Source organism: Dromiciops gliroides, chromosome 1 (assembly GCF_019393635.1).
Source record: "Dromiciops gliroides isolate mDroGli1 chromosome 1, mDroGli1.pri, whole genome shotgun sequence".
Classification (NCBI taxonomy): domain Eukaryota; kingdom Metazoa; phylum Chordata; class Mammalia; order Microbiotheria; family Microbiotheriidae; genus Dromiciops; species Dromiciops gliroides.
Window position 1 is genome coordinate 279,257,443 of NC_057861.1, and position 26,572 is coordinate 279,284,014.

General features: G+C 35.1%; 1 protein-coding gene across 1 annotated transcript in view; it reads left to right on the forward strand.

Annotated features, from left to right (window-relative positions):
• PREX2 (phosphatidylinositol-3,4,5-trisphosphate dependent Rac exchange factor 2) overlaps window positions 1-26,572 on the forward strand; it is a 417,236-nt gene that overhangs the window by 100,754 nt on the left and 289,910 nt on the right. The window contains 5 exon segments of the mRNA XM_043975911.1: window positions 9,074-9,145; window positions 9,237-9,359; window positions 12,732-12,836; window positions 18,760-18,861; window positions 23,370-23,531. Coding sequence (XP_043831846.1) covers window positions 9,074-9,145; window positions 9,237-9,359; window positions 12,732-12,836; window positions 18,760-18,861; window positions 23,370-23,531 — 564 coding nt within the window.

Genomic DNA, 26,572 nt, shown 5'->3' on the forward strand with positions numbered 1-26,572 from the left:
CTTTAGGATTTTTGCCAGGATGGAGATGAAATAGGGAAAATTAGCTACAGAAAAGAGAGGGACAAATAAGACTTTTAAATTTATGTGCTTCACAGGTCTGTAGAAAATTCTTACCATAGGGTTAATGCCATACTAAAAGTAGATTAGGTGTTTTTTCCCCAAAAGTTAAAATTATGTGACCATAATAAAAATAAGACTGAAAAAAAAGGAGTCAGAAGGTAGTAAAATGAAGAAGTGGAAGTCTGCTCTGTGGGCTGTTAAGAGCTATAGCTTAAACTTAGTCTTTATAATTTACTGAGAATTAGTCAGAGGAAAGTTCCTTTGAATAAAAGTATCCTTAGAGTGTTTTTGAGCCAGCATTCTTAAACTCTTTGTTTAATAAACCCAGACCCATTTGGCAGCCTGATGGGAGTATATGGTTCCCATTTCAGGATCATGTTTTAAAATGTATAAAATAGAATACGTAGAATTACATAGCAAGCCAATTGTATTTAAATACTGTTACAAAAGTATTAAAACGACAAGTTCATGGATTCTAGCTACAAACCCTTTGATTTACAGGGATTGGTTACCACTTGTAGAAGGAATCTGTGAATCATTTCCAAATGATGTTTAGTTTGAAAGTTGAAATTCCTATTTTCTACTCATTGAATCTTAAAGGTTCTATATTTTTCTTGTTTTATTCATAATTAGTAAGGCCATTTAATTAAGACTGGGAAAAACCAATGGATAGATAGTGGGATAGAACAATAAATTGAGTTCCATTACTTAATTTTGTTTCCCCATTTATATTATGCTTGTGCTGTTGATCATCCCTTGATAGGTTTGTCTCTAATGGAAACTGCATTCTTTAGTAAACACTTCAATGAGAATAAAGTGCTATCTAGATTCTAGAAATGTCTGGTTTCCTGTGACAGAGAAAACTATGTTGGATAACTTTATCCATAGTTTTACTTAGCTTGGTGGACCTTCCCATCAGATTTTTTTTCTTTCATTGTAATGCATTTTTGAAATTATCTGCTTGAGTGTAAATTCCTGAATAGCACAATAGCTTTTGGCATAGTAATTCTCTCCTTCCAGCAAACTCTCACACAAATCTATCAGCATATCTACAATGTACAAAACAGTATTTGTATGACAAAGGAAAAAAAAAGCACCCTGCTGGACTGTGATAGAATTCAACAGTGCATTCAATTAGTTATACTTATGAATGCTTCCTTCCCAGAAATAGTGATTGTTCCATATGTCCACCAGCTTAGTCCATAAAACACAAACTGGCTAACAGAAATCATTCGATGAATAGGTTTTTTTTTTTTTAATTCACCACTTTGTGATAAAATGTACTTAAAATATTTATAAGAACTATTTTTCTGTATTCCCTTTCTTTTTTTTTTTTAAATTTTGGTGAGGCAATTGGGGTTAAGTGACTTGCCCAGGGTCACAGAGCTAGTAAGTGTCTGAGGCCGGATTTGAACTCCAGGGCTGGTGCTTATCCACTGCACCATCTAGCTGCCCCCTCTGTATTCCCTTTCTAAATATATCAAAGGACTTCACAAGTATAAATTATAACACTTCCCTATTACAACTGAGGAGCTCAATTCAATTAAATCTGAGAAATATTTGTTGAACACCTACTGTGTTCAGAAGCTTGAGATGGATTCTCAGGTTAAATGATGAAATTCCAACTAGCAAGGACCTTACAATCTTTTGTGGGGCAGGAGTGGGGAACCAGGCATATAAACAAATCTCCATGCTATTCTGCATTAGTATTGTATAGAGGAGAGAGTATTGGATTTGTAATTAGGAGACTTGTTTGGCTTGGGATGAATCACTTAAACTTTTGAACCTATATAATGAAACTGGATGTTCTCTGGATCCTATCAAGGAAGTTATATTGTAGGAACCCATGCCGGGTATGTCACACAGTTCAACAATATGATCACTAAAATAAAAGATTATGCTAGATTGTATCTAAGGTCCTTTCTGGCTTTAAATTCTGTGGTTATCTGGTTAGGAGAAGAGATTAGGAATGAAAGTGAGAGATTTTGGCAAAATGTTATGAAATATTTGAAGAAAAAAAACTACTTTGAGTGTAGCACAATCAAGGAAGGTATCATAAAGATTGTACCAGACAGAAATAAAAGGAAGAATCAATTCCAGATATGGAGAATTATGTGAGTTAAGACTTGAGATAGTATTGAGAAGCATGAAAACAAGGAAGCATAGAGTATGTGAAGGGGAAACAGTATAAGATCAAACTAGAAAGAAAAGATGAAGCCAGATTGTAGATGGTCTTGCATTCCAGTATAGGAGTTTACATTAACTCAGTGGCAATGGAGAGCTGCTATAATTGTCTTTAGAGCAGAAAAAATGAGAAATGTATTAGTAAGGTTATTTGGGTAGCAGTGTAAGAATGGTTTGGGAGGAAAATTGAGAGCCAGTATTACCTGTTAAAAGACTATTTATACAACAATAAATTCAGAATATATGAAGTAGAGTAACAGTAGTTATGATAGAAAGGGGACATATGGGAGATATTGCAGAGGTAGAATTGATAGGACTTTATTAACTGATCACATGAGCTGAGGAATGTGGGAAAAATAAATGACTAAGCTTTGAAGACTAGTTCATTGATTGGTGGTGGAGCTATCAACAGAAATAAAGATGTTGAGGGAAAGGAAACTTATTTTGTAGGCACAGGGTAAGTTCAATTTTGGACACATTAAGTTTGAGGAACCAATGGGAGAACAATATTCTTTAGGCAGTGGAAATTTCAATAGAGTAACAAGAATCATAAAATCACAGAATTTCAAAAATAGATGGATTGCATGGGATTGAGGGACGAATTGTAGAGAAAGTGGAAGTAGTGAATTTAAACTATTATTTCCTGAAGCATGGAAGTCCAGGACAAATGAAAGATCATTAACATAGTAGCAGAATCAATGAAAGAGTCTTTAAAGGGTAGAAGAGACCTGAGCATTTCTGTAGGTATTAAAAGAAAGAACTAGAAGAGTGGGATGTATGATAGAGAGGGAAAGGTCACTCTATTTAGACAAAGGGATCCAGGGACATAGATGGTAAAAATAATCTTGGTCTGACCTCTCCTGTGGACTGGGTCTCTCCCTGCCTGCCCACTTTTCACAATTATTGGCTTATGTCTCCTACCCTGGGAAGGTACTCTAGGGAAATTTCTATCTATAGATTTGCCAATTACAGAAATGAGTTATAACTGCTTTGGTAGCTACTACCATGTTTCCTGGGTATGCAGGAAGGGGGAAGAAATGCCTGATAACCTTTGAGATCTCCCACTATCCTGTTTGTACCAAAGGGAAGAAGACACATGCAAGAGATGGTCTCATCTCTAGCAAAGGATTACCTAGGAGGTGATGAGTTTCCTGAGAGACAAGACCTTAGTAGTATCTATTTCACAGGGTTACTGTAAAAAGAAAATGAGAAAATATTTATAAAGTACTTTTTTAAACCTCATAGCACTTTATAAATATTATTATAATGATTGTTATTGCTGCATTGCTGTTATTGTTAACTACTATTGTTGCTGCGTGTGCTAAAACTACAACATATGATCTACGCTGAAATGATGGAAGGTAATCTCAGAGAGGAAGGCTCTAGAAGGAAATGCTTCTTATTAAAAGTGAAATTTGAGCTATCTTGAAGGAAGTCAGGTAAACTGAGAAGCAGAAATGAGGAAAGAGACATCCAGTACAAAGGAACTGAGATGGGAGATGGAATGTCATGTTTAAAAACAAAACAGTAAGTGGGCCAGTGTCACTTCATTGTAGAGTTCATGAAGGGAAGTCCTGAGAACAAGAAGACTGGAAAGGTTAGCTGGGGTCAGGTTATGGAGACCCTTACATGCCAAATAGAAGACTTCATAATTGATCCTGGAGGTAATTGGGACTCACTTAAGTAGGGGTATAATGTGGTTTTATATATCCTTTAGAAAAATCATTTGGGCAGCTAAATGAAGAATGGATTTGGGTGGAGATAGAATTCAGACTGGGAGACCAATTAGAAGGCAATTGCAAGAATCTGGTGAGGGGGAAATATTGTGGCTGTGTGAGTAGAGAGAAGGAACATGGCATAGAGATGTTGTGAAGGTGAGATTTGGCAATAGACTTAATATATGGAATAAGTGAGAATTAAAAAGAAAGAAAAACATTGACAATGAACTATAGTATCCCTTGTTTGACAACCTTCTCACTACCATTAGCTAACAGTTTTTAACCAGCAAAGGAGTAGACTTTGGGGGAAGGCATTCTTTCTCATTATTATTCTAATAGGTCTAGATGGCTCTTCTTTTTGTTTTGTTTTGTTTTTTGTTTTGTTCCAGGCAATGAAGTGTCAAGTGTCTGAGACTGGATTTGAACTCAGGTACTCCTGAATCCAGGGCCAGTGCTTTATCCACTTCGCCACCTAGCTGCCCCCAGATGACTCTAACTTTAACTGTTGTGGTGACCAGAAGAGAACTATTATTTCCTTCATCCAGTGGTTCTTGTGAGCCCCAAGAAATATTAGTAAAAATAGCAGTGCCAAATGTTTCTAGAGGAAATAGTTCTGATGTCTTGGAATCTTGGAACACTTTCAGAGTTGACCATTGTGGGGATGCCACACTGGCTGATTTGTATTCTGGATCTATTGAAAAATTAAAAACATAACCATTTCACTTTTGTTTAATCTGATAGGGAATCATGGTATATAGGATAGATGACTGGCTTCCAGGCAACTCTCTGAAATGATAATAATAGACAGTTGCCAGTTTGTGTAATGGAGAGAATTTACACACTGGAAGTCTCCTACTCCAAAAAAATCACAGGTGGAGGCGAAAAATGATTTCCTGAAGAAAAATGTTATATAAAGAAATATATTCTGAATGAATAAATCTTTAACAAGAAATCTTTGGTTTTCGAAAGGACTAATTGCAGAGAACAGCTACTGTGTGATGCTATCTTAGTTATTCTCTGTACTTTGTTCTGTCAAACACAAAATTCAGACTGGAGATTTTTTTTAACCTATTCCCTTGGCCCCTCCCCATCTCAGTAAGAAAGACAAGGTTTACATAAAAACAATCCTTGGCCTTTTGGGGCTTTTACAGTCTAGGTGGATCACTGTGTTGGGAGTGTCACACTTGATGAATGACTAAATCTCAAAGTTCAATTCAATCTAAAATCATTGTTTTTAAAATGTATTAAACTTCTTTAAATGGCTTTTTCACTTTTTATGACTTCAAGTGTCCACTCCTAGTAAGTACATTTCTTCAATAAAATAGTTTTAAAAAAACAACAACATTATTTAATGTTCTTTTAAATTCCTAGGGTAACCATTTGTTTTTGAAGCACTCTCTCCAATTTATTTTTAGTGAAATGGAGATATTCTTTCATGTAACTCTAATGACCATTTAACATTTTCCCTCTTTGCTGTCAAAGATGAAATGTAGCCATTCAATTTAACATCACTTTTTGTATATGTCCTGTTGCACCAAACCCTATTCAATTTCACTGACTAAGCATTTCATATATAGCAATCATTAGAGATAGCATGGTGGCAGCGTCTGCCTTCTGGCATCTTCTGGCTCTATAACCCTTGGCAAGGCAGTTAACCTCTCAATGCCCTAAGCTAGATATAAGTAGTTGAGGAGATGCCAAGCTTTATTGTAGATGGAATTTCTTTATGTGGGAATTCCTTCTACCAGGGAAAGCATAGATCCAATTCCTATCCCTGTCTGTATGTGCCAAGCATAGGGTTAGGTGCTTGGAATACAAAGAAAAAAGATGAAAGAGTCCCTTCGAGTAATGAACTATTTGGCTTATTCTGAATGAAGAGTCTTCTGTTTCTGTGATTTTGGTATAATCTAGTAGTCTAGGTAGGTATCAGGTTGCTAAAATGAAAGGAATGCTGGTAGGCTGCAAATAGCGAAGTTAGAGACTCCCTGCATGAACCAGGAATTCTCAAAGATTATCTTGAGTGAAATATAAGGAGAAAAGGATCTAAGAATGGGTGTCTGGAAGATGAAAAGCCTAGGAGAATGACAGAGATCTAATGGGAATCATTAAAGCTCAGCAAACCTAGAATTAAAAATTAGGGTTAGTTCTGGAGATAATAGTCGACCTGGGCTTTGATTTATTTCACTTTTGTGACAGCAGTTACCTGTGAGCAGAGAGAAGCAGGAAAGGGATTCCTGTCATCTTTTGACCTATTATGTATCAATTTGAACTTTTTTACCTCATTTGGTTTCTTTGTAGTAAATCTGTAACATTCCTAGCTTTTCTTTTATATTAATTATAGTGTGACCTTTGGTATATCCCTTCAGCAAAAGCACAGTAAGAGGAAAAACATTATAGAGTAAATTACAGAAAGGGAAGAAATAGATTTGATCTTTTGTGAAAAAAATAAAACACCTCATAATATGGACTAGCATAAGTACTCTGAAAGAAATGTGAAATCTTTTTTTTTTTTAAAGCAGAAACTCTAGAGATCCAACAGCATCCCAATATATGCACATTTAGAAAAATGGGTGCTCTGTATAGCTGTAACTCTAGTTATCTCTATGTGGCTTTACATATCTTTCTCTGACCCATCTGTCTTTGCATAGCTCTCTTCCTGGTTCCTGTGGCTATGCTCAGATTGAGACAACCCAGGCAGTGAACTGCTGAGGGTCTTTTGGCTCTTTCTCAAATAAGAAAAGTGATTGAAGGAAACATAAATTCAGAGGAGGGGCAAGAAAGAAATACATGGAAAATGAATGTTGAGGCAAATGTTGGAACAAAGGAAGACAAAAGGGAGTAGATTTCTACCCTGGGGCAAACACTAAATCATTTCTTCCAAAATTGTGTGTTTTGTTTTTGCTGACTAATGGAAAGAGAATGTAAAGTAGGCTTGGTTCTATGCTTGGCTCTATAAAAAATGGATCAAGATATTCATTTTATGATTATGATGGAATCCTGCTATGGTAAATAAATGAACAACCTACTACTTTAAGATCTGTTACTTCACTCATGAGGATACTGATTTATGCAGACCTCAGCCCCTCCATAATTTCATAGATGGTGTTCAGAAGTAATTCTAGAAATAAAAGAATGCAAAATTTAAATAGAGTATTATAATGTGCCATTTCTAGAATTTATTATAATTTTATTTGGGGGAGGCGAGTAGGGAAATGATTTTTAGGTTGATTTAGGAGATTCTTTTATATCTATCTATCTATTTATTCATTTATTCACTTATTTATTTATTTATTTATTTATTTATTTATTTATTTGTTTGTTTGTTTGTTTATTTTTTTGTGGGGCAATGAGGGTTAAGTGACTTGCCCAGGGTCACACAGTTAGTGTCAAGTATCTGAGGCTGGATTTGAACTCAGGTCTTCCTGGATCCAAGACGGGTGCTTTATTCACAGTGCCACCTAGCTGCCCAATTTAGGAGATTCTTAAAACTGCTACATTCAGAATATTAAAATTGGGACTAGATACAATGATTCTTTGGGTGAGACTTTGGAAATTAAAATAATTATAATATTAGTATTGGTTTATCCAATTCCTTGGTGTCATGTCCATCTTCTCTAATGTATAGGTTTTCTTTTTTCATAAAATTTACATGAATAATCTTGTAGTGTTTAAACATGATTTTTCACAATCATGATTTTTTGCTCTCATCAACCATGTACAAATTTGAGCAAATAGAATTCAGCTCATAGGAAACTATAAGGTTGATTAGAGATGCTAATAAGTTCCAGGTTCCCTTTTTTAAAGTTGAACCAAAAGGTTTCATGTTTTTAAGAAAGAAAATGAGTGGGATATATCATTGGGCAATTAAGCAAGGACATGGTTTATTTCTTTTAGTTTTAACGTTCATTGTATTTCATAACTCTATTATCTCCTTACTTTAAATTTTAATTACTTTAATTCATTGCTCAAGCAACTGACCCACCATCATGCAAGAATTAAAATGACTGTGAAAGTTTTAAACATTCTTTCCTTTGCTTTTTTACTTTTTTGCATTAGTTCTGGCTTGTCTATCATATGGTTGATTTGTAGTGTAAACATGACATGTAAGTCACCCATGTTATAGCAAGACTTCATGGAAGCTTCTAAAGTACATATTTTTGCTATGTACATATGGGAAAATAGGCAATAAACCTTGTTTAAAATAACATAAAGCAGGGAAGCTTGGTGGCGCAGTGGATAAAGCACCCACCCTGGATTCAGGAAGACTTGAGTTCAAATCTGGCTGCAGTCACTTGACACTAGCTGTGTGATCTTGGGCAAGTCACTTAACCATCATTGTCCTGCAAAAAACAAAAATGACATAAAGCATGAAAATTACTATGGGCATTTAGTAAATGTCAGGGAAGTCTGTCTCTTCTTTCAGAGTTCAATATGCCTAAATTCAAGTAGTAATTTGAATAATTCCATAGCATTTTTCAAATAAAGGAATCAGTGTTTAATTGCAACATTTCATTTATTATCATCATTTAGATCAGAAGTTCTTAAAGAGTCTGTGCATAGATTTTAGGAGGTGTATAAACATGGAAGGGAAAAATGCATCTTTGTTTTCACTAACCTTTAACTTACATTTATGATGAAACTATGATTGTGAATCAAATATTCTGGATTTCTACCAATAATCTCTGCATATAAAACTAGTGAATGTTGTATTTTGTAGACTACCAGGATTCTTTGGATTAATTCCCTTTGGGTTCCTTGAAAGAAAAGGGAATCTTGATGAAATATTAAATTTTTACTTGTGCCACTGCTTCTAGGCTCTGACTCTGCATTGTAATGGAAATTTACATTCTCTAGGAATGAAAACAATGCATATGTTTAATCATGTAAAAAAACTATAGAATTGGTTCTCAAAATTGTTATTTTTGTCACAAATGAATTTATTTGAAAAGATCTAGATTTATAAAATTTAACTTTAAGGCATCTTTGAATATATAGTGTCTCAAAAGAGCTTTTTAAGGTCTAAGCTTTTAGGACATGTTGTAAATGGTATCTTATAGACCCAGCACATTACCTAATACTACCATCATAATGTGTCTTCTTGTTTCCAATAGGCCTTTTTACATCGAATGATCCAGTGTGCAGCATCAAAAGTTGACAAAAATGTTACAGAAGAAACCGTGAAGGTGAATTAAAATTACCATGTACATTTTTCTTTTCTTTCTATATGGTTTTCTGTTTCTCTTACTTACTTATTATTTATTTATTTATTTACAGATGCTTTTTTCAAACATTGAAGATATACTTTCAGTTCATAAAGAATTCCTCACTGTGGTGGAAGAGTGTTTACATCCTGAACCTAATGCTCAACAGGAAGTGGGAACCTGCTTTCTTCACTTTGTAGGATATTCTTCATATGGTTTTCTGTTTATCTTAAGTATTTGTTTTCTTTTCTTTCTTTGGGAGAGGGGGGTCAGTCTTGGCATAGAAGCATGTGCAGATTCAGGATGGAAACTGAAATCTGACATCAATGATTCAAGGTCTTTTAAGGCCACTGGGAACTTGCACTCATAGCCAGAAAAAAGACTAACTCACATCATTTTATTCAATGAAGAATAAACAGCTCCTTTTTAAAAAACAAGTTAGTCTTTAGCATCCTCTGTAGCTTTGAACTCTAATGAATATTCAAGCTGCTCATCATGAATAGATTTTTATGTTTCATTAAAACATAGGGAACTTGTCTTTTCAACTGGGAAATCCTCACTCCACTGGAGTCTGGATGAACCTTTTCATCCTCTGGGTGCTCTCTTGAAAAATGACAGGTCACAAGCCTCTAACTGTTGACAGGTGTGCAAATCTAGTGACTCCAAATTTTCCATGTACCTATTTTTTTTTTTGGAAATTTCTCAAATAATAGATTATTACTTAACAGAACAGTAAAAAAAAAACAAGCAAGCACATAAACTCTTTGTGATATATCTATATGTGTGTGTGTGTGTGTGTGTGTGTGTATATATATATATATATATATGTATGTATGTATATATTTTCTTTTTGTGGGGCAATGAGGGTTAAGTGACTTGCCCAGGGTCACACAGCTAGTAAGTGTCAAGTGTCTGAGGCCGGATTTGAACTCAGGTCCTCTTGAATCCAGGGCCAGTGCTTTATCTACTGCGCCATCTAGCTGCCCCTGTGATATTATTTATTAGGTCATTCTTTCATTCATTCAACAAACATTTATTTGAATGCAGTTTCAGTTCTGCATATAGTGTGATGATCATTTTCATCACTTCTACATATCTAAAATTGTTTAAGCAAATGATTGTCAAAATGAAAGCTACCTATAGAATAAAAGGGAATATTTTTTACATTGGGCCGTTTTCATAAACACACACACACACACAAATTGCAAACTAATTCTAAAAAAGTGGAGATTCATTTTACGATTATGTTAGGCTCAGTAGTTGATAACAATGTTGTACAGATCATTACTTAAAGTGTTTGACAGTTTGTAATTTTATTGTTTTCTTCAAAGGAATCACCACCATTTCTAAATGAACAAATTACATACCTTCTCTGTGTTGTTGTTATTAACATGTGTTTTTCTAGGAATGATAATATCAAAGGTAAAGTGGATCATCATAATCCTTCTGTTTCTTTCCACCTATTGGAAAAGGGTTGGTTTCTTGGAAACAGTTGGTAGTAAAGCCTTCTTTAAAGAGGGGTTCTCTTTGCTGAATCTTCTGCCTATTACATGAACCTAGACTTTTACAGCTCAGGGTACCACAAAACAGAAACTTACCTTGTGGCAAATGGGCAGTTTTGCCTTATAGGAGAATCCAGAGAAGTAGCAAATATGGTAGTCACTGTTTTAACTGCAATACCTCTTCCTACTATGTCTTTGTCATTCAACTTTTCCCTAGAACTGGAGAACTCTCAGATTATGATCCTGTGTCTGTGTCTGGGGGAACATGTTCCCTATTCTTCCAATAAAAGTGTGTAGAGTAGGGAGCTCATCACATTTTACTACAGATGAAATATTAGCACTACATAACATTTTGAATCTGCAAATATATTCCCAGCATCTTTATTTTGCTGCAAACTTCCTTTCTGCTGTTCCTATTTATTGTTTTAAAGGATCATTTTTTCCCCTGGCAGCTGCTTGATATACCTTGGAAAATAGTTTAAAGTTATATCATTTTAAAAATCAACCCATAGGCATTCAAATCACATTGCATGCATATACTGTGCTGTATGCTATAAAACATAGTTCCAGTTCTCAAGGAGTTCATTTTTTATAATCTACTTTTATCATGCTTTTGGGTTTGATGATCTTTAAACTTTAAACCCTATGATGCATTGATCCTTCATCTACATTTCATTTCATCTTACATTAGCATATCTATAAACATTAAAAAATGAATATTATAAAAATGAATATGAAAGTAGAAATTTATCATAAGGCAAAACTGCCTATTGTAACTAATTCTGAACCTGTAGTGAATAAAATAATCTGTGGGGAATAAAGGGACAAACATTACAAGAATGCTTTTCTGCAAAATAGGAATTGTCATTTTTTTTCAGTATGACACAATAATCATAATCCATCATTTATATACCACTTTAAACTTTACAAAATGCTTTATAGATGTTATTTAATCCTGACAGCAACCCTATTTCTAAATTCATTCTCCCAATTTGCAATATTGAAAATGATTTATCACTATACATATTCAATGATACTGAAAGTTCTTTGTTTTTATTGAAAATCAAAAGACAAACATTTTCTTTGAAGATAATAGAAGTATTTATCACATCTTCAGTTTTAAATTGGGTTGACTTAGTTTACAAGTCAACTTTAGGGCAATATTTTTAAAGGCAAAAGAATTACATCCCAGCCCACATGTGAATTCTAGGTAGGTACTAGCAAAGTCCCAAAGAGATAGAAAAAAGGTATCAAATAAATTGATTTATTTCTTATCTCAAGAAAGGTTTGAATCAGACAATTTAAAAGGGAAGTCAGCTTATTATAAAAGTTGGTATTAGGTAAATACTTGAATGGACATTAGGGAAGGTGATTAGTAGTCTTAGAGAGTCTGTCTTATCTGGCATCACCTTCCCTTTCCTTTCTGTCCTTGTCTCATTATTATTACATTTATAGGCAGTCTCTGCTCCAGTGACATTGAACTAGTCTTTGCCCCTTCCTTGAATATTCCCTGAGTCTTTTATCTTCTTGCCTTTTTTCGTATTCTCTTCTCTCTACTGAGAATATTCTTCTGCTCTGTCTGCTTGATGAATTCCTACCCTTCCTTTAAAGTCCAGTTCAAATACTACCTTCTCCAGAAATCCTCCCGTTTTCTCTTGTTAATGTGTTCCCTTATTAATAAGCTTTTCTCTCTGACAATTTTCTAATGCATTTATCATAGATCATTATCTATTATAATTTTCTGTGTTCCTTTATCTCACTTATAGATTATAAACTCTACAAGTTCAGGCACCCTTCTGATTTAAGCATCTTATCTAAATTTTGTTCTTTCCCCAGAACCTAACAGGATTCTCTGCATATAGTACATACTTAATAGGAATTATTGAATGAATGGAAGAATGTAAATGATTCAGTGATTAGAATGGGCACTTTTCCCCATGTATGTAAATTGTCTTACATATACCTCTATGTCTACATCTATATCTATATACAAACATATCTTTTATATGCAGATTGAAATAGGAAATAATATAATAACCATAATTTCTACTTACTTATATTTGCAGAAAGATAAATTTCGTATTTATGATGAATACTGCAGTAACCATGAAAAGGCACAGAAATTGCTTCTTGAGCTTAACAAAATAAGAACTATACGGACATTTCTTTTGGTAGGTATATTTTTTTGCTTGTTATCATGGTGTGTGATCTCTTGATAAGCTTACTGAAAACCAGGATAAATCAGTACCTGAATGTAGAGACTTGTTTTAGTAGCATGGGTCATGTACCTTACTCTGTCTAAGAAGGTACTGTCTTCAGATGAATTTTCAGAATTAAGGGTTGAGGTAAACATGTGATCTGGAGAATGCTGAACATGCCCCCTCCTGGCTGATTCTGATTTGATTTTAAAAGACAGAGGGAGAGAGAAAGAACACTGCATAACAAAAACCCATCATTTTTATATGTCCCATTCCTCAGGGTTTAAGTTAATCTAGTTTCAGAGTCCTGGCTGGGACAGGAAGGAAAAGCCAAGTAAATGGTGGGTGTGGTAGAAAAGAAATATGAAGATTGACCTTCCCTCTTTGTATCAGAATGTCCAGAATCAAAAACGTGCCTAAGTTGAGGTTACCTTTGGATATTACTGCGCAAAATGGAAAGATTGCTACTGCATGAGTATTCTGCCAAACTAAGCTTTCCTTTTGCTTTTCTAAGCACAAGACACTATATTCCTAACTCCATACATTTTCTTCTTTCTTTTTCTTTTCTTTTTTTTTTTTTTTTTTAGTGAGGCAATTGGGGTAAAGTTACTTGCCCAGGGTCACACAGCTAGTAAGTGTTAAGTGTCTGAGGCCGGATTTGAACTCAGGTACTCCTGACTCCAGGGCCAGTGCTCTATCCACTGTGCCATCTAGCTGCCCCCATACATTTTCAAAGCTCAGAATTCTCTCCCTCCTATCTCTGCCTCCTGATTTCTCCAGCTTCTACCAAGTCACAGCTAAAAATCTTACCCTTTTCAACATACTTTTCCTGGTCTCTCTTAATGCTGGTGGCTTCCCTCTAATATAATTTTCAATTTAACTTGTATATATCAATTTATCCTGTATAGTAGTTTGCATGTAGTTTTCATCATTAGATTGTAAGATTCTTGAAGGTAGGGAGTGTTTTTGGTTTTTTGTGTATCTCCAGCTCTTAACACAATGACTAGCACATAGTAGGTGATTAATAAATGCTTGTTGACTTTGATAACATTGGTATACTCAGAAAATGTAATTGATTGCTTGGTGATGTTTGCTGAAATTTTGAGGCTCCCTTCAGAGTGATTTGACAAATCAACTGAGAAATGAGACTGTGTAATGAATTTTCTGTTATCAGCAGGGCTGGACTAGGTTTCCGGCCAAGTTTAATTGTTATCATTTAATTATATTAAACACATTTTACTGAAGGATGGCAGTTTTAGATTGTCTTGCAGCAAGGTATAATGGAAAGCACAATAGCCTGGGACTTCAGAAGCTGGACTTCTGTGTACAACTCTATCATGAACTAGCAGTATGCCCTTAAGCAAATCACTCAACTCTGTAATTCAGTGCCCCTATCTATAAAATTGGAATAATGCCCACCTTAAGAAGTCAATGTGATGATAGGGAATAAAAGAGAAAAAAGAGCTGGCTTCAGAGCCAGGAAGAACTAGGTTCAAGTCCTGCTTCTTATACATATTGGCTATGACTCAGAGCAAATCACTCTGTCCCCAGTCAAATCTCTTAGGTTATTATTTGCAGAATAATTGCTGATGTACTTGTGGAGGGAAATTCCATTTCAGGAGTTATTTATGCAAAAGGTGTCAAACTCACTCCGTGGGTCCCAAAAAACTACTGACTCCTGAGTGACTGCAGAGTGAGGACCAAACAAGATTAAAATGTGTTCAAGGAATGTTTAAGAAATAAATAAAAATACAATAGACTATAGATAAGGTAAATTGTTTGTTTTCTAAGTCACTATGTACCCTGTGGTGTGTGATAGCAAGGTAGTGTCATGGAGAGAATGCTGGACTCTTAGAATTCAGGAAGAAGATAGGTTTGAGTACTGCCTGAGACAGATCATTGCTGTGTGACTTCACACAAGTCACTTAAGTCCCAGCTTCAGTTTCCACATCTGTATATTGGTGATACTACTACCAAGTTCAATGTCATTTCAAGAATCCAATGAGATAACATATGTAAAGTATTTTGTAAATCTTAAAGTATTACATGAATAGTAACTATGCTGACTATTACAATCCCCTCCCCTCAACACTTTTCTTTTTAAAATTTTTATTTCAAATTTTTCTTAATTACATGTAAAGATATTTTTTGAGTTCCATATTTTCTCCCACCCTCCTTTCCCTCCCCCTTCCCAAGTACAGCAAACAATTTGATATAGGTTATACATTACAATCATGTTAAACATATTTCCACATTAATCAGAACAAAAGGGAAAAATGCAAGAAAGAATAAACAAGAACAAGAACAAAAAGGCAACAACAAAAGTGAAAATAGTATGCTTCAGTCTGCATTTAGACCCGACAGTTCTTTTTCTGAATGTAGAGAGCATTTTCCACCATAAATCTTTTGGTATTGTCTTGGATCATAGTATTGCCGAGAAGAGCTAAGTCTGTCACAGCTGATCATCACAAAATGTTATTGATTCTGTGTACAGTGTTCTCTTGGTTCTGCTCAATTCACTCAGCATCGATTCATGTAAGTGTTTCCAGGTTTTTCTGAAATCCATCTGCTTATGATTTTTTTAGTTGAATCAATTTTTCCGTTGTTTAGAATTTTATTTTCCAAATTAAAATTGTAAAAGCAAATTCTGACATCATTTAAAAAAAAACTTTGTGTTCCAACTTCTCTTTTTCTCTCTCTTCGGGGGTGGGGGGGCACCCCGAGAACCCAAACAATTCAGTGTAAGTTATACATGAGTAGTCATGGAAAACATCTCTACATTAGGTAAGTTGTGAGAGAAAACACATAAAAACAAGACTTCAGATTAAGGAGTTGTCCAAAAAAAAATGTGTTTCAGTTTGTTTTCAGATACCATCAGTTCTTTCTCTGTAGGTGTATTGCAATTTTTCTAAGTCCTTCAGAGTTATATTGGATCATTCCCTTGCTGAAAATAACCACACACTTCCCAGCACATCATTTTACACTATTGCTATTATTTTGTACACAGTACATTTCTCTCTGCCTCAGTTCATGTGGGTCTTTCCAGGTTTTTCTGATAGCATCCTGTTCATCATAACTTTTATATAGTACCTTAAACTTGATAAAGAATTTTCTTTACAATAGTCCAGCAGATTAGGTACCATACGTTTTGCCATTGTAGTCAAACATCATAACTATTTCCCTCCATCCTATTCTCTTCCCATTATATTTACTTTATTTTTTATCTTATTTTGCCCTATTCCTCCTCAAAAGTGTTTTGCTACTGACTGCCCCTTCCGCCACTCTGTCCCCCTTCATTCACCCTTCCCTCCTTATCCTCTTCCCCTCCTACTTTTCTGTAGGGTTAAATAGATTACTCCTTCCAATTGGGTGTGTATGTTATAATTTCTTAAGAACAATAGTATTCCATTCATTCATCATATACCACAACTGTTTAGCCATGCCCCAATTGATGGGCATCCCCTAATTTCTAATTCTTTGCTACCACAAAAAGAGCAGCTATAAATACTTTTGTACATGTGCGTCTTTTTTCTCTTTTTTATGATCTCTTTGGGATATAGATCTAGTAGTGGTATTGCTGGGTCAAAGGGTATGCAAGGTTTTGAAAGCCATTTGGGCATGGTTCCAAATTGCTCTCCAGAATGGTTGGATCAGTTCACAGCTCCACCAACAGTGCATTAGTGTTCCATTTTTCCCACATCTTCTCCAACATTTATCATTTTCCTTTTTTGTCATATTAGCCAATCGGATAGGTGTGAGGTAGTACCTCAGAGTAGTTTTAATTTGCATTTCTCTAATCACTAGTGATTGAGAACATTTTTTTCATATGGCTTCAGGTAGTTTTAATTTTATCATCTGATAACCACCTGTTCATATCCTTTGACCATTTCCCAATTGGGGAATGACTTGTATTCTTGTCTATTTGATTCAATTCTCTATATATTTTAGATATGAGGCCTTTATCAGAAATACTGGCTATAAAAATAGTTTCCCAGTTTTCTGCTTTCCATCTAATCTTGTTTGCATTGGTTTTGTTTGTGCAAAGGCCTTTTAATTTAATGTAGTCAAAATAACCCACTCTGCATTTCATAATGTTTTCTATCTCATCCTTGGTCATAAATTCTTCCCCTCTCCACAGTTCTGATAAGCAAACTATTCCTTCCTTTTCTAATTTGCCTATGGTTTCACCCTTTATGTTTGTATCTTGTACTCATTTTGACTATAATTTGGTATATAGTGTAAGATGTTGGTCTATGACAAGTTTCTGCCATACTATTTTCTAGTTTTCCCAGGAGTTTTTGTCAAACCCCCAACACTTCTTAACATGAATTAGATGTTGCTTTTCCTCATATGAAGCACTTGTGTGTTTACATGTATGTAAGTGTATGTGTGTTTCAAGTCATTTGTCAACCTTGTCTAACTTTTCATGACCCCATTTGGGATTTTTTTGGCAGAGATACCGGAGTGGTTTGCCATTTTATTCTCCAGCTCATTTTGCATTTGAGGAAACTGAGGCAAACAGGATTGAGTGACTTGTGCTGGATTTCACAGTTAATAAGTCATTTAGGCTGGATTTGAACTCAGAAAGATGAGTTTTCAGGTTCAGCACTTTATCCACTGGACCACCTAGTTGCCACTACTTAAAATCAACAGCTGCAGCTTAACCTTTTATGTATTTTCTTAATTCATGATTACCATGATCCAAATCTACATAAAATGAGGTTGGTAGAAACTTCCCTAACTCAAATTTGTGATTCTGGGGATTATAATATTTCTAAGACACAGAAATGAACACGCCATCATTTATCCTACTTAAATGTCTTTGTTGGTTCTCTGTTACCACTAGGATACCCCTAGTCTCTACTATATGGTTCCCACCTCAATACTTACTGCACATTATTCACTTTCCTACTCTCTATATCCAACCAACCTGGTTCATGAACTTGACCTTCCATCTCCTGCAATGAACTCTCTTTAAATCCCTTGCTTCCTTCAAGGCTTAGCTCAGTGCCACCTCTTAAGGGAAGGTTTTACTGATATTCCCAGTCCCCAGTTCTCTCTCTCTCATAAAATTACTTTGTGTACACACACATGCAAATACCCACACATGCACTTTATTCTTTCAATAGAATGCTAGCTCCTTCAGAGTAGGGGCTAAAACTTTTTTAATATAATCACATATATGTGGACATGTTTTATTTGTTCATAGAATGTAAGCTCTTTGGAGGTATTCTTTTTGCACTAGAATCCTTTGAATCTAGTAATATTACCTTGTACATGGTAGATGCTTATCAAGCATTTGTTGTATTTGTTCTAAAACTTTGGCCATTGCATGTATTCATGGCACTAGCACTTCAAAATCAATTGGGAACTAATTGTTTTAATCAAATGTCACACAGGAGGATAATTTTTTGGTAATATATATTGTTTTTAGTCACTTAATTCTTGGTTCACTCCACAACTCATGAGAAAGCTGTGTGCATAGAACACAATTTGTGCATGACTAGTGAATAACCTATCTGAGTTTCAATCCAGGTTGTGACAGGAAATGTTTGTTATACTAATTGTTTCACTTCTTTGGACCTCAATTTCCTTATCTTTAAAGTCTAGGAGTTGAACTGGATGACTTTTAAAGTTCCTTCTTGACAAATTCTGTGATAAGAAAAATCAGTAGATTCAGAATGTTTATGTCTATGAGCAACATCTTTGCTCATATAAATGGTATAAAGGACACAACCCTCTTTTCGAAAATTGTTTGTGATTGAATGTGTTCTTTATAAAGAAAAAAACCACATTTCATCATGTGTTTTCACAAGTTTTCCAGAGAAATATAGCAATGGAAAGTTTCATAGCCTCAGGATTTGGTAATTCAATTAATTGCTTATTCTTACCCTAGAACTGTATGCTACTTGGAGGAAGGAAGAACACGGATGTTCCATTGGAAGGATATTTAGTAACACCAATACAAAGAATTTGCAAGTATCCTCTCCTTTTGAAGGTATTTATGTTTATTTCTTTGTACCATTTCCTTAACTAGTCAATGATCATATTTCAATTCCACTTGACAGAAGCAGTTCTGCTCAGCCAGGCAAGATACTACCATAGTTGGTATAAAAAGGGTGGGTATTTATGTACTAAATCTATAAATTCTGATGATGAATGAGCATAAGCTTTTTAGTCCCATATGTAGCAAGAAATCCTTTTTGAATACAGATGTACCTTACTGATTGGGTATTGCCTTAGATAAATAGAGACCTGGGAAAGAGCTTAGCTTAAAAAGGCCAAGATTTCCCACTGCATCCAGGACCATTGTCAGTCATCCTCGCATATGTCCTTTGGAGGAGAGAGGCTGATGACTTTGCACAGCTCTGCCTCACTTAAATCCAATTCACTTGCAAATCAAGACATCACCCTCCTGATGTCAATGGTCCTCTTCAAGAATAAAGCAATCAGGGGCAGCTAGGTGACACAGTGGATAGAGCACTGGCCCTGGATTCAGGAGGACCTGAGTTCAAATCCGGCCTCAGACACTTAACACTTACTAGCTGTGTGACCCTGGGCAAGTCACTTAACCCTCATTTGCCTGGCCAAAAAAAAATCTAGGGGTTTTATTGGCCTTAAATCTCAATGTGAGTATATAATGTGACACGACTAGGTGTAGTGTCCCAAGGATAGGGAGATAACAATCCTTTTAAGCTCAGATCAGACCACAGTGGGAATATTGCATTATTTTCAACAGCTATTTTAGGAAAGAAATAGACAAATTTAAATATGTCAGGGAGCAGGCAATCAGGATTTTGAAGTGCCTCAAGATAATCTTACATGGTGAGGAATGATTTAAGGAACTGGAGATATTTAGCTTGGAAATGAGAAGTTAGGGGGAGCATGACAGCTAGCTTCAAGTATATAAAGAGCTATCATCTGTGAAAAAGATGAGATTTCTAATGCTTGATCCCAGAAGACAGCACTAAGAACAGTGGGTACAAACTGAAGTAGTTGTTTTTTAACTCCACAAAAGGGAAAATGTCCTAATATGTAGAACTATCCAAACTTTGAATGGACTGACTTGGAAAGTAGTAGCTTCTCCCTTAACTAGAAGTCTTTATGGTGAGGTTGGATAAACCATTTGTTCTTAATATCGTAGAAGGGATTCTTAGTCAATTTAGGTTAGACTAAATTATCTTGAATGTCCTATCAACTCAGATTTTGTGATGAATAGTTCTGGAAATGTTGAGTTGGAGTTGCTGGTGGGTTCTTAAAATGGAGCTATCCAATAGGCTGTTGTAGATATACAATGAGAGCTCCAGAGTGAGATTTTCAATGAAGATAAAAAGTTGAGAGTTACCTACTTTGACTGGTAATTTAAGTCATGGTAATGAATGAAATCATTAAGGCAGTATGGAGACAGAAGATAAGACATAAACGTTTAGCAAAATTCAAGAATTGAAGAATAGAATGTTGGTGTAGGTGGTCATGCTTTGGGTGTGAGAAGAGGTCAAAGAGCCCACAAAAGACAGAGACTATTTGGTTAGAGAAGTAAGAGTGTAGTATTATTATTTTTTAAAAGAAAGGAAGGGGTTGTGAACCATAGGATTTTGGTCAACAGTGTCATGGTTATTGCCTTTCATAGTCAAAGAGGACCAAAATGACATCACTATGTCAGGGTCAATGTATAGTATATCTGATTGTAGCTGATCAGACCAATATGAGCTTGGAATAATTTACCTCAAGTCTGACACAAATAGTCTGTATGAACATTCAGAAAGGAGATGTCTCTAAATTTTTGCATCTCATGTTTCTTATAAACTACTGCAATTCTGCCTTGCTCATAGAGCATAGCACCTTGTTTGATGTGGGCATGCCATGCTGAGCTGTCCTGTGCCAGTGTCTCCCATGTCATACAATTGATTTTACAGTTCTTCGAAGAGACCTTGAGAATACCCTTGTATCTCTTCTTCTGACTTCCATGTAAGTTCTCACCTTGTGTGAATTCTCCATAAAATAACATTTGAGGCAAATGTACATTTAGCATTTGAACAATGTGGCCAGCAGAGAGGTTAAGGAAGAGGAAGGCAGAAAAATGAATTAGATTTAGAAATATGAAGATAATTAGGTAAACAACTCTCTTAAATGTAACTAGAGATGAAGGGATGGAAGCCATTTTTTAAGTGATTGGGAAATGAGTGGGTGGTGAGTAGGTGGAAGCAATTACTATAATTTTTTTCCTTAAAATTTGCCCAAATATAGGATGATAAGTTGAAGGAAAACTGCACTCAGGGCAAGGTTTTTGCTATTTTGTTTCCTTTAGGATAAGGGGAGACCTTGGTACATTTGCAGCTCACAAGAAAGGAACCAATAGAAAGGGAGATATTAAGGATGTCCCAAAGGGAGGACATATCTAATGGGGGGGTAGAAATCTCAAGGTAAAGTGACACAAATGGGATCAAGGGTACAAGTGAAGAGATTGCCTTGAGCCACTGATTTTTTTTTCTGTTTTATGTCAAGTGCAATGACTCAAATATATGAATTTTCTATGTGGAAAAGAAGTTTTATAAGAGCTTCTAGTCTCAGTGGAGAGGAGCCTTATACTTCCTCTTGTCCACTTGTCCAGTGAACTGTGACAATACAAAGTATTTAAAAATATATATAAGCCAGAATAGCCTTTATTCACAGAGTAGATTTTTAAAATATATAGTTTGTAGATTCCCCCATGATGTAATCAAACCCACCATTGTTCCTGTATGGAGTGTGTCAATCTTCTCCCTTCATGCCTCACTTATCTTGTAATTTTCTGAATTAATGTATACCTCCCATAGCACCATTCCCCTCTATCTGATATCTCTCATATGATAAGCTCCCGGCATACAGAGATTGTCTTTGCTTTTTGCATTTCTATCCCCAACATTTAGTAGCATTTAATCAATCCTTTTTCATCCATCTATTCATCTATAATTCATTCATTCATGCTATGATGGCATTCTATCTATAAATGTGGACCTAAAATCTTTTCGGGCACCTTTCACTTTTCTAGGAAAAACTGCATAGATTAAGTTGTAGGACTAAAGGGATCTACTGTCTTCATTTGTGGAAACATAAATTTTGGGGGTTGACAATTAATGTATTTTTCATGCGAAGTAATTATATTCCTGGCAGAGGAATATGACTCCGCTGTACTTCCAATTTTTTGCTGCTCTTCATCAGACAAACTCCATATTCTTTCTTGGGTTATCCTTACAGTCTCTTCATTGAGTAGCTTTTTGGACATACTGGGCCCATTTTCCCACAAGATCTAGACCATGATTGGCATATAAGGCTTAGCACCTTCCTATTCATCTTTGCCAAACTTACCAGGCCTGAGAATAGCCTGGGAAGCCTGAGATTGTCTTTTATGGTGTGATGCTCTATTTTAACTTTTTAAAAATTATGTTGATAGTGATGTAATGTGTTTTCCTCTGGTGTTAGCTTTTTAGAACAGAGTGTGAACATTCTGAACAGAGGGTCAAAGTTGATGGCAGAATTTTGAACAATAACAGAACTTAAAAAGAATGTGTTCTAAAAACTGCATATTTTCCCACTGTATATTAGGGGAATTTTAGTGCCTCTTTTTTTTTTTCTAAAAGAATGCCTCATATGTGTCTTATAAAATTGTGTTAGTAATATAATGATGGCATCTGTAGTAAGAAAACAAATGACTAATTAAAAAACAATGTGGTCACAACTGTCTAGACAGTGGGTGAAGATGTTTAATTTTGTCCCTTTAGAAAACAACGACAAAGCTTTTCATTTTATTTAAATGATTAAAGATTACACTAATTCTGATATTTTGAATAGCAAATTACGATACAACCCAGAAGAATCCTTGTATGTGGTTCATTCTTATGTAGGTCATGTATATTCTAGAGACTTGTACACAATAACACAAGGACACCTATTTCACTTTTGCTACAATAAATTATTCAGCTGTATTTTAAGAAAATTATGTTGTTTTCTTTTGCTTTCTTGTAGATGATAATAGTTTTTTTGTTTCTTTAGCATTTTAAAAAGTAAAACAATTTGTTACATTTAAAACACTTAGGTCTGTTGGTCTATGACTTATTTAGCATTCTATTTATAGATTATAGCAAAATATTAGCATATCATTCAATTGTTTATTAATTATATAGTCTTAAAAATTCAAAGGTTACTTATAAAAGAGTCCTGCTTGCCAGGTATAATAATCGAAGGTCTCAGGAGGGGTGAGAACCTATATTAGCTTTTGAAAATTAAATTAAATCTGATGAAGAGAAAAAAAATAAGGAAAATGTAGAAAAACATGTATCACGGTAACATTTACTCATATAGTACAAATAGTATTTTTTTTTCTTTTTCTTCAGGGGAAGCTGTGATATTATTCCATCTCTGAAAATAGCTCTAATGATCTTTTCAGTTTCTGCTTCCTACTCAGTTTGAACCTGCTGTACTGGAGAACCCAAGATCAAAGAGTGATTTATTTTTGTGTATAAACAGGAGTTGCTGAAACGGACTCCAAGGAAACACAGTGACTATGCAGTCCTGATGGAAGCCCTCCAGGCCATGAAAGCTGTTTGTTCCAACATAAATGAGGCCAAGAGACAGATGGAAAAATTAGAAGTCTTGGAGGAATGGCAGTCTCATATTGAAGGCTGGGAGGTACAGTCATGATTCATATGTGCAGCCTGGATATGGAGGTCTAGTGGCAACTTTAAAAGAAGTAGTGTATGCTATACTTTAAGTAGTACATAAAGTAGTGGCACTACTACTTTTAGTTTAGTAAATGTTTCCTGTTTCTTGTATAAGCTACTGTCCCACATAGGCATAGGGGAGGGGACTGGTAAAAAGGAAGCAATGGACATATGTGACATGGTTTCTGTTCTTAAAGAGCTTACATTCCTATTTAAGGTATGCATACAAAAAAAAATCTACAAGATAAATGGCATTAATGTTCCTAGGTAAAGCTATTGGGTTGCAGTTTCATATGAAGTCCTAGGTTTTTTAAATTGTCTTTATACTTTTCTTGGTAGCTTCAGCGTGGTCCCTAACTAACTGTGGCCATACCCTACATCAGAATTTGTGTTGTGGTCTTCAGAAATTGCATGATCCCTAACCCTATTTCTAATCTTTAACCCTATAGTTTCTTTTCTTCTTCCTTCTCTTTCTTTCTTTCTTTCTCTCTTTCTTCCTTCCTTCCTTCCTTCCTTCCTTCCTTCCTTCCTTCCTTCCTTCCTTCCTTCCTTCCTTCCTTCCTTCCTTCCTTCCTTCCTTCCTTCCTTCCTTCCTTTCTTTCTTTCTTTCTTTCTTTCTTTCTTTCTTTCTTTCTTTCTTTCTCTTTCTTTCTTTCTTTCTTGCAGGGCAATGAGGATTAAGTAACTTCCCAGCTAGTAACTGTCAAGTATCTGAAGCCAGATTTGAAATCAGATCCTCCTGAATCCAGGGCTGGTGCTTTATCCACTGTGCCACCTAGCTGCCCCCAACTCTATATAGTTTTTTCTTTTTTTTCACAAAAGTATTTTATTATTTTCCAGTTACATGTAGAAATAGTTTTCAACACATGATTTCTAGTTTTAAATTTTTCTCCTTCCCTTCCTCCCCGCTCCCCAAGGCAGCAAGCAATCTCATATAGGTTATATATGTACAATCACATCAAACATATTTCTGTATTAATCATGTTGTGAAAGAAGAATCAGAGCAAAAAGGAAAAGCCTCAAAAAAGAAAGGCAAAAAATAGAAATAGTGTGGTTCAATCTGTATCTAGATATAATAGTTCTTTTTTTCTGGATTTGGAGAACATTTCCCATCATGAGTTCTTTGGAGCTATCTTGTACCGTTGTATTGGTGAGAAGAGTCAAGTCTATCACAGTTGATAAACACACAATATTGTTCATACTGTGTACAATGTTCCCCTGATTTTGCTCATCTCAGTCAACATCAGTTCATGTAAGTCCTTCCAGGTTTCTCTGAATCCGCCTGCTCATTGTTTCTTACAGCACAATAGTATTCCATTACATTCATATAAAACTTGTTCAGCCATTCACAATTAATGGGCATCCCCTCAATTTCCAATTCCTTGCCACCACAAAAGAGCAGCTATAAATATTTTTGTACATGTGGGTCATTTTCCCTCTTCCATGATCTCTTTGGTATACATGCCTAGTAGTGGTATTGCTGGGTCAAAGGGTATGCACAGCTTTATAACCCTTTCAGCATAGTTCCAAATTGCTCTCCAGAATGGTTGGATCAGTTCACAGCTCCACCAACAATGCATTAGTGTTCCAATTTTTCCACAGCTTCTCCAACATTTATTATTTTCCTTTTTTGTCATATTAGCCAATCTGATAGGTGTGAAGTGGTAGCTAAGAGTTGTTTTAATTTGCATCTCCCTAATCAATAGTAATTTAGAGAATTTTTTCATATGGCAATAGATAGCTTTGATTTATTCATCAGAAAACTGCCTGTTTATATCCTTTGACCATTTCTCAATTGGGGAATGACTTGGATTCTTATAAATTTGATTTAGTTATCAATATATTTTAGAAATGAGGCCTTTATCAGAAGTACTGGCCATAAAAATTGTTTCCTAGCTTTCTGCATCCCTTCTAATTTTGGATGCATTGCTTCTGTTTGTACAAAACCTTTTTAATTTAATGTAATCAAAATCATCCATTTTGCATTTCATAATATTCTCTATCTCTTGTTTGGTCCTAAACTGTTCTCCTTTCCAAAGATCTGGGAGGTAAACTATTCCTTCCTCTCCTCGTTTACCAATGGTATCACTTTTTATGTCTAAATCATGTACCCATTTTGACCTCATTTTGTATAAGTTATAAGATGTTGGTCTATGCCCAGTTTCTGCCATACTCTCTTCTAGTTTTCCCAGAAGTTTTTGTCAAATACTGAGTTCCTATCCCAGAAGCTGGAATCTTTGGGTTTCTCAAAACAGTACATTATTAAAGTCATTTACTACTGTGTCTCCTGTGCCTAACCTATTCCATTGATCTTCAACTCTATTTCTTAGCCAGTACCAAATAGTTTTGATGACTGCTGCTTTATAGAAAAGCTTCAGATTTGGTACAGCTAGCCCACCTTCCTGTGTATTTTTCTTTTCATTATTTCCCTTGATATTCTTGACCTTTTGTTTTTCGAGATGAATTTTGTTATCATTTTTTCTAGCTCTTTAAAATAATTTTTAGGTAGTCTGATTGGTATGGCACTGAATAAATAAATTAATTTAGTTAGAATTGTCATTTTTATTATATTAGCTTGGTCGATTTGATTTGTGTGAAAAGTATTTTGTAATTGTGTTCATAGAGTTCCTGGATTTGTCTTGGCAAGTAGACTCCCAAGTATTTTATATTGTCTACCATTACTTTAAATAGAATTTCTCTTCCTATCTCTTGCTGCTGGACTTTGTTGGTCATGTATAGAGATGCTGATGATTTATGTTGATTTATTTTATATCCTGCAACTTTGCTAAAGTTGTTCATTGTTTTAAGTAATTTTTGAGTTGATTCTCTAGGATTCTCTAAGTATACTATTATATCATCTGTGGAGTGATAGTTTTGTTTCCTCCTTGCCTATTCTAATTCCTTTAATTCCTTTTTCTTCTCTGATTGCTAAAACTACCATTTCTTTTTTTTTTAATTTTCTTTTCTTTTTTTTTAGTGAGGCAACTGGGGCTAAGTGACTTTCCCAGG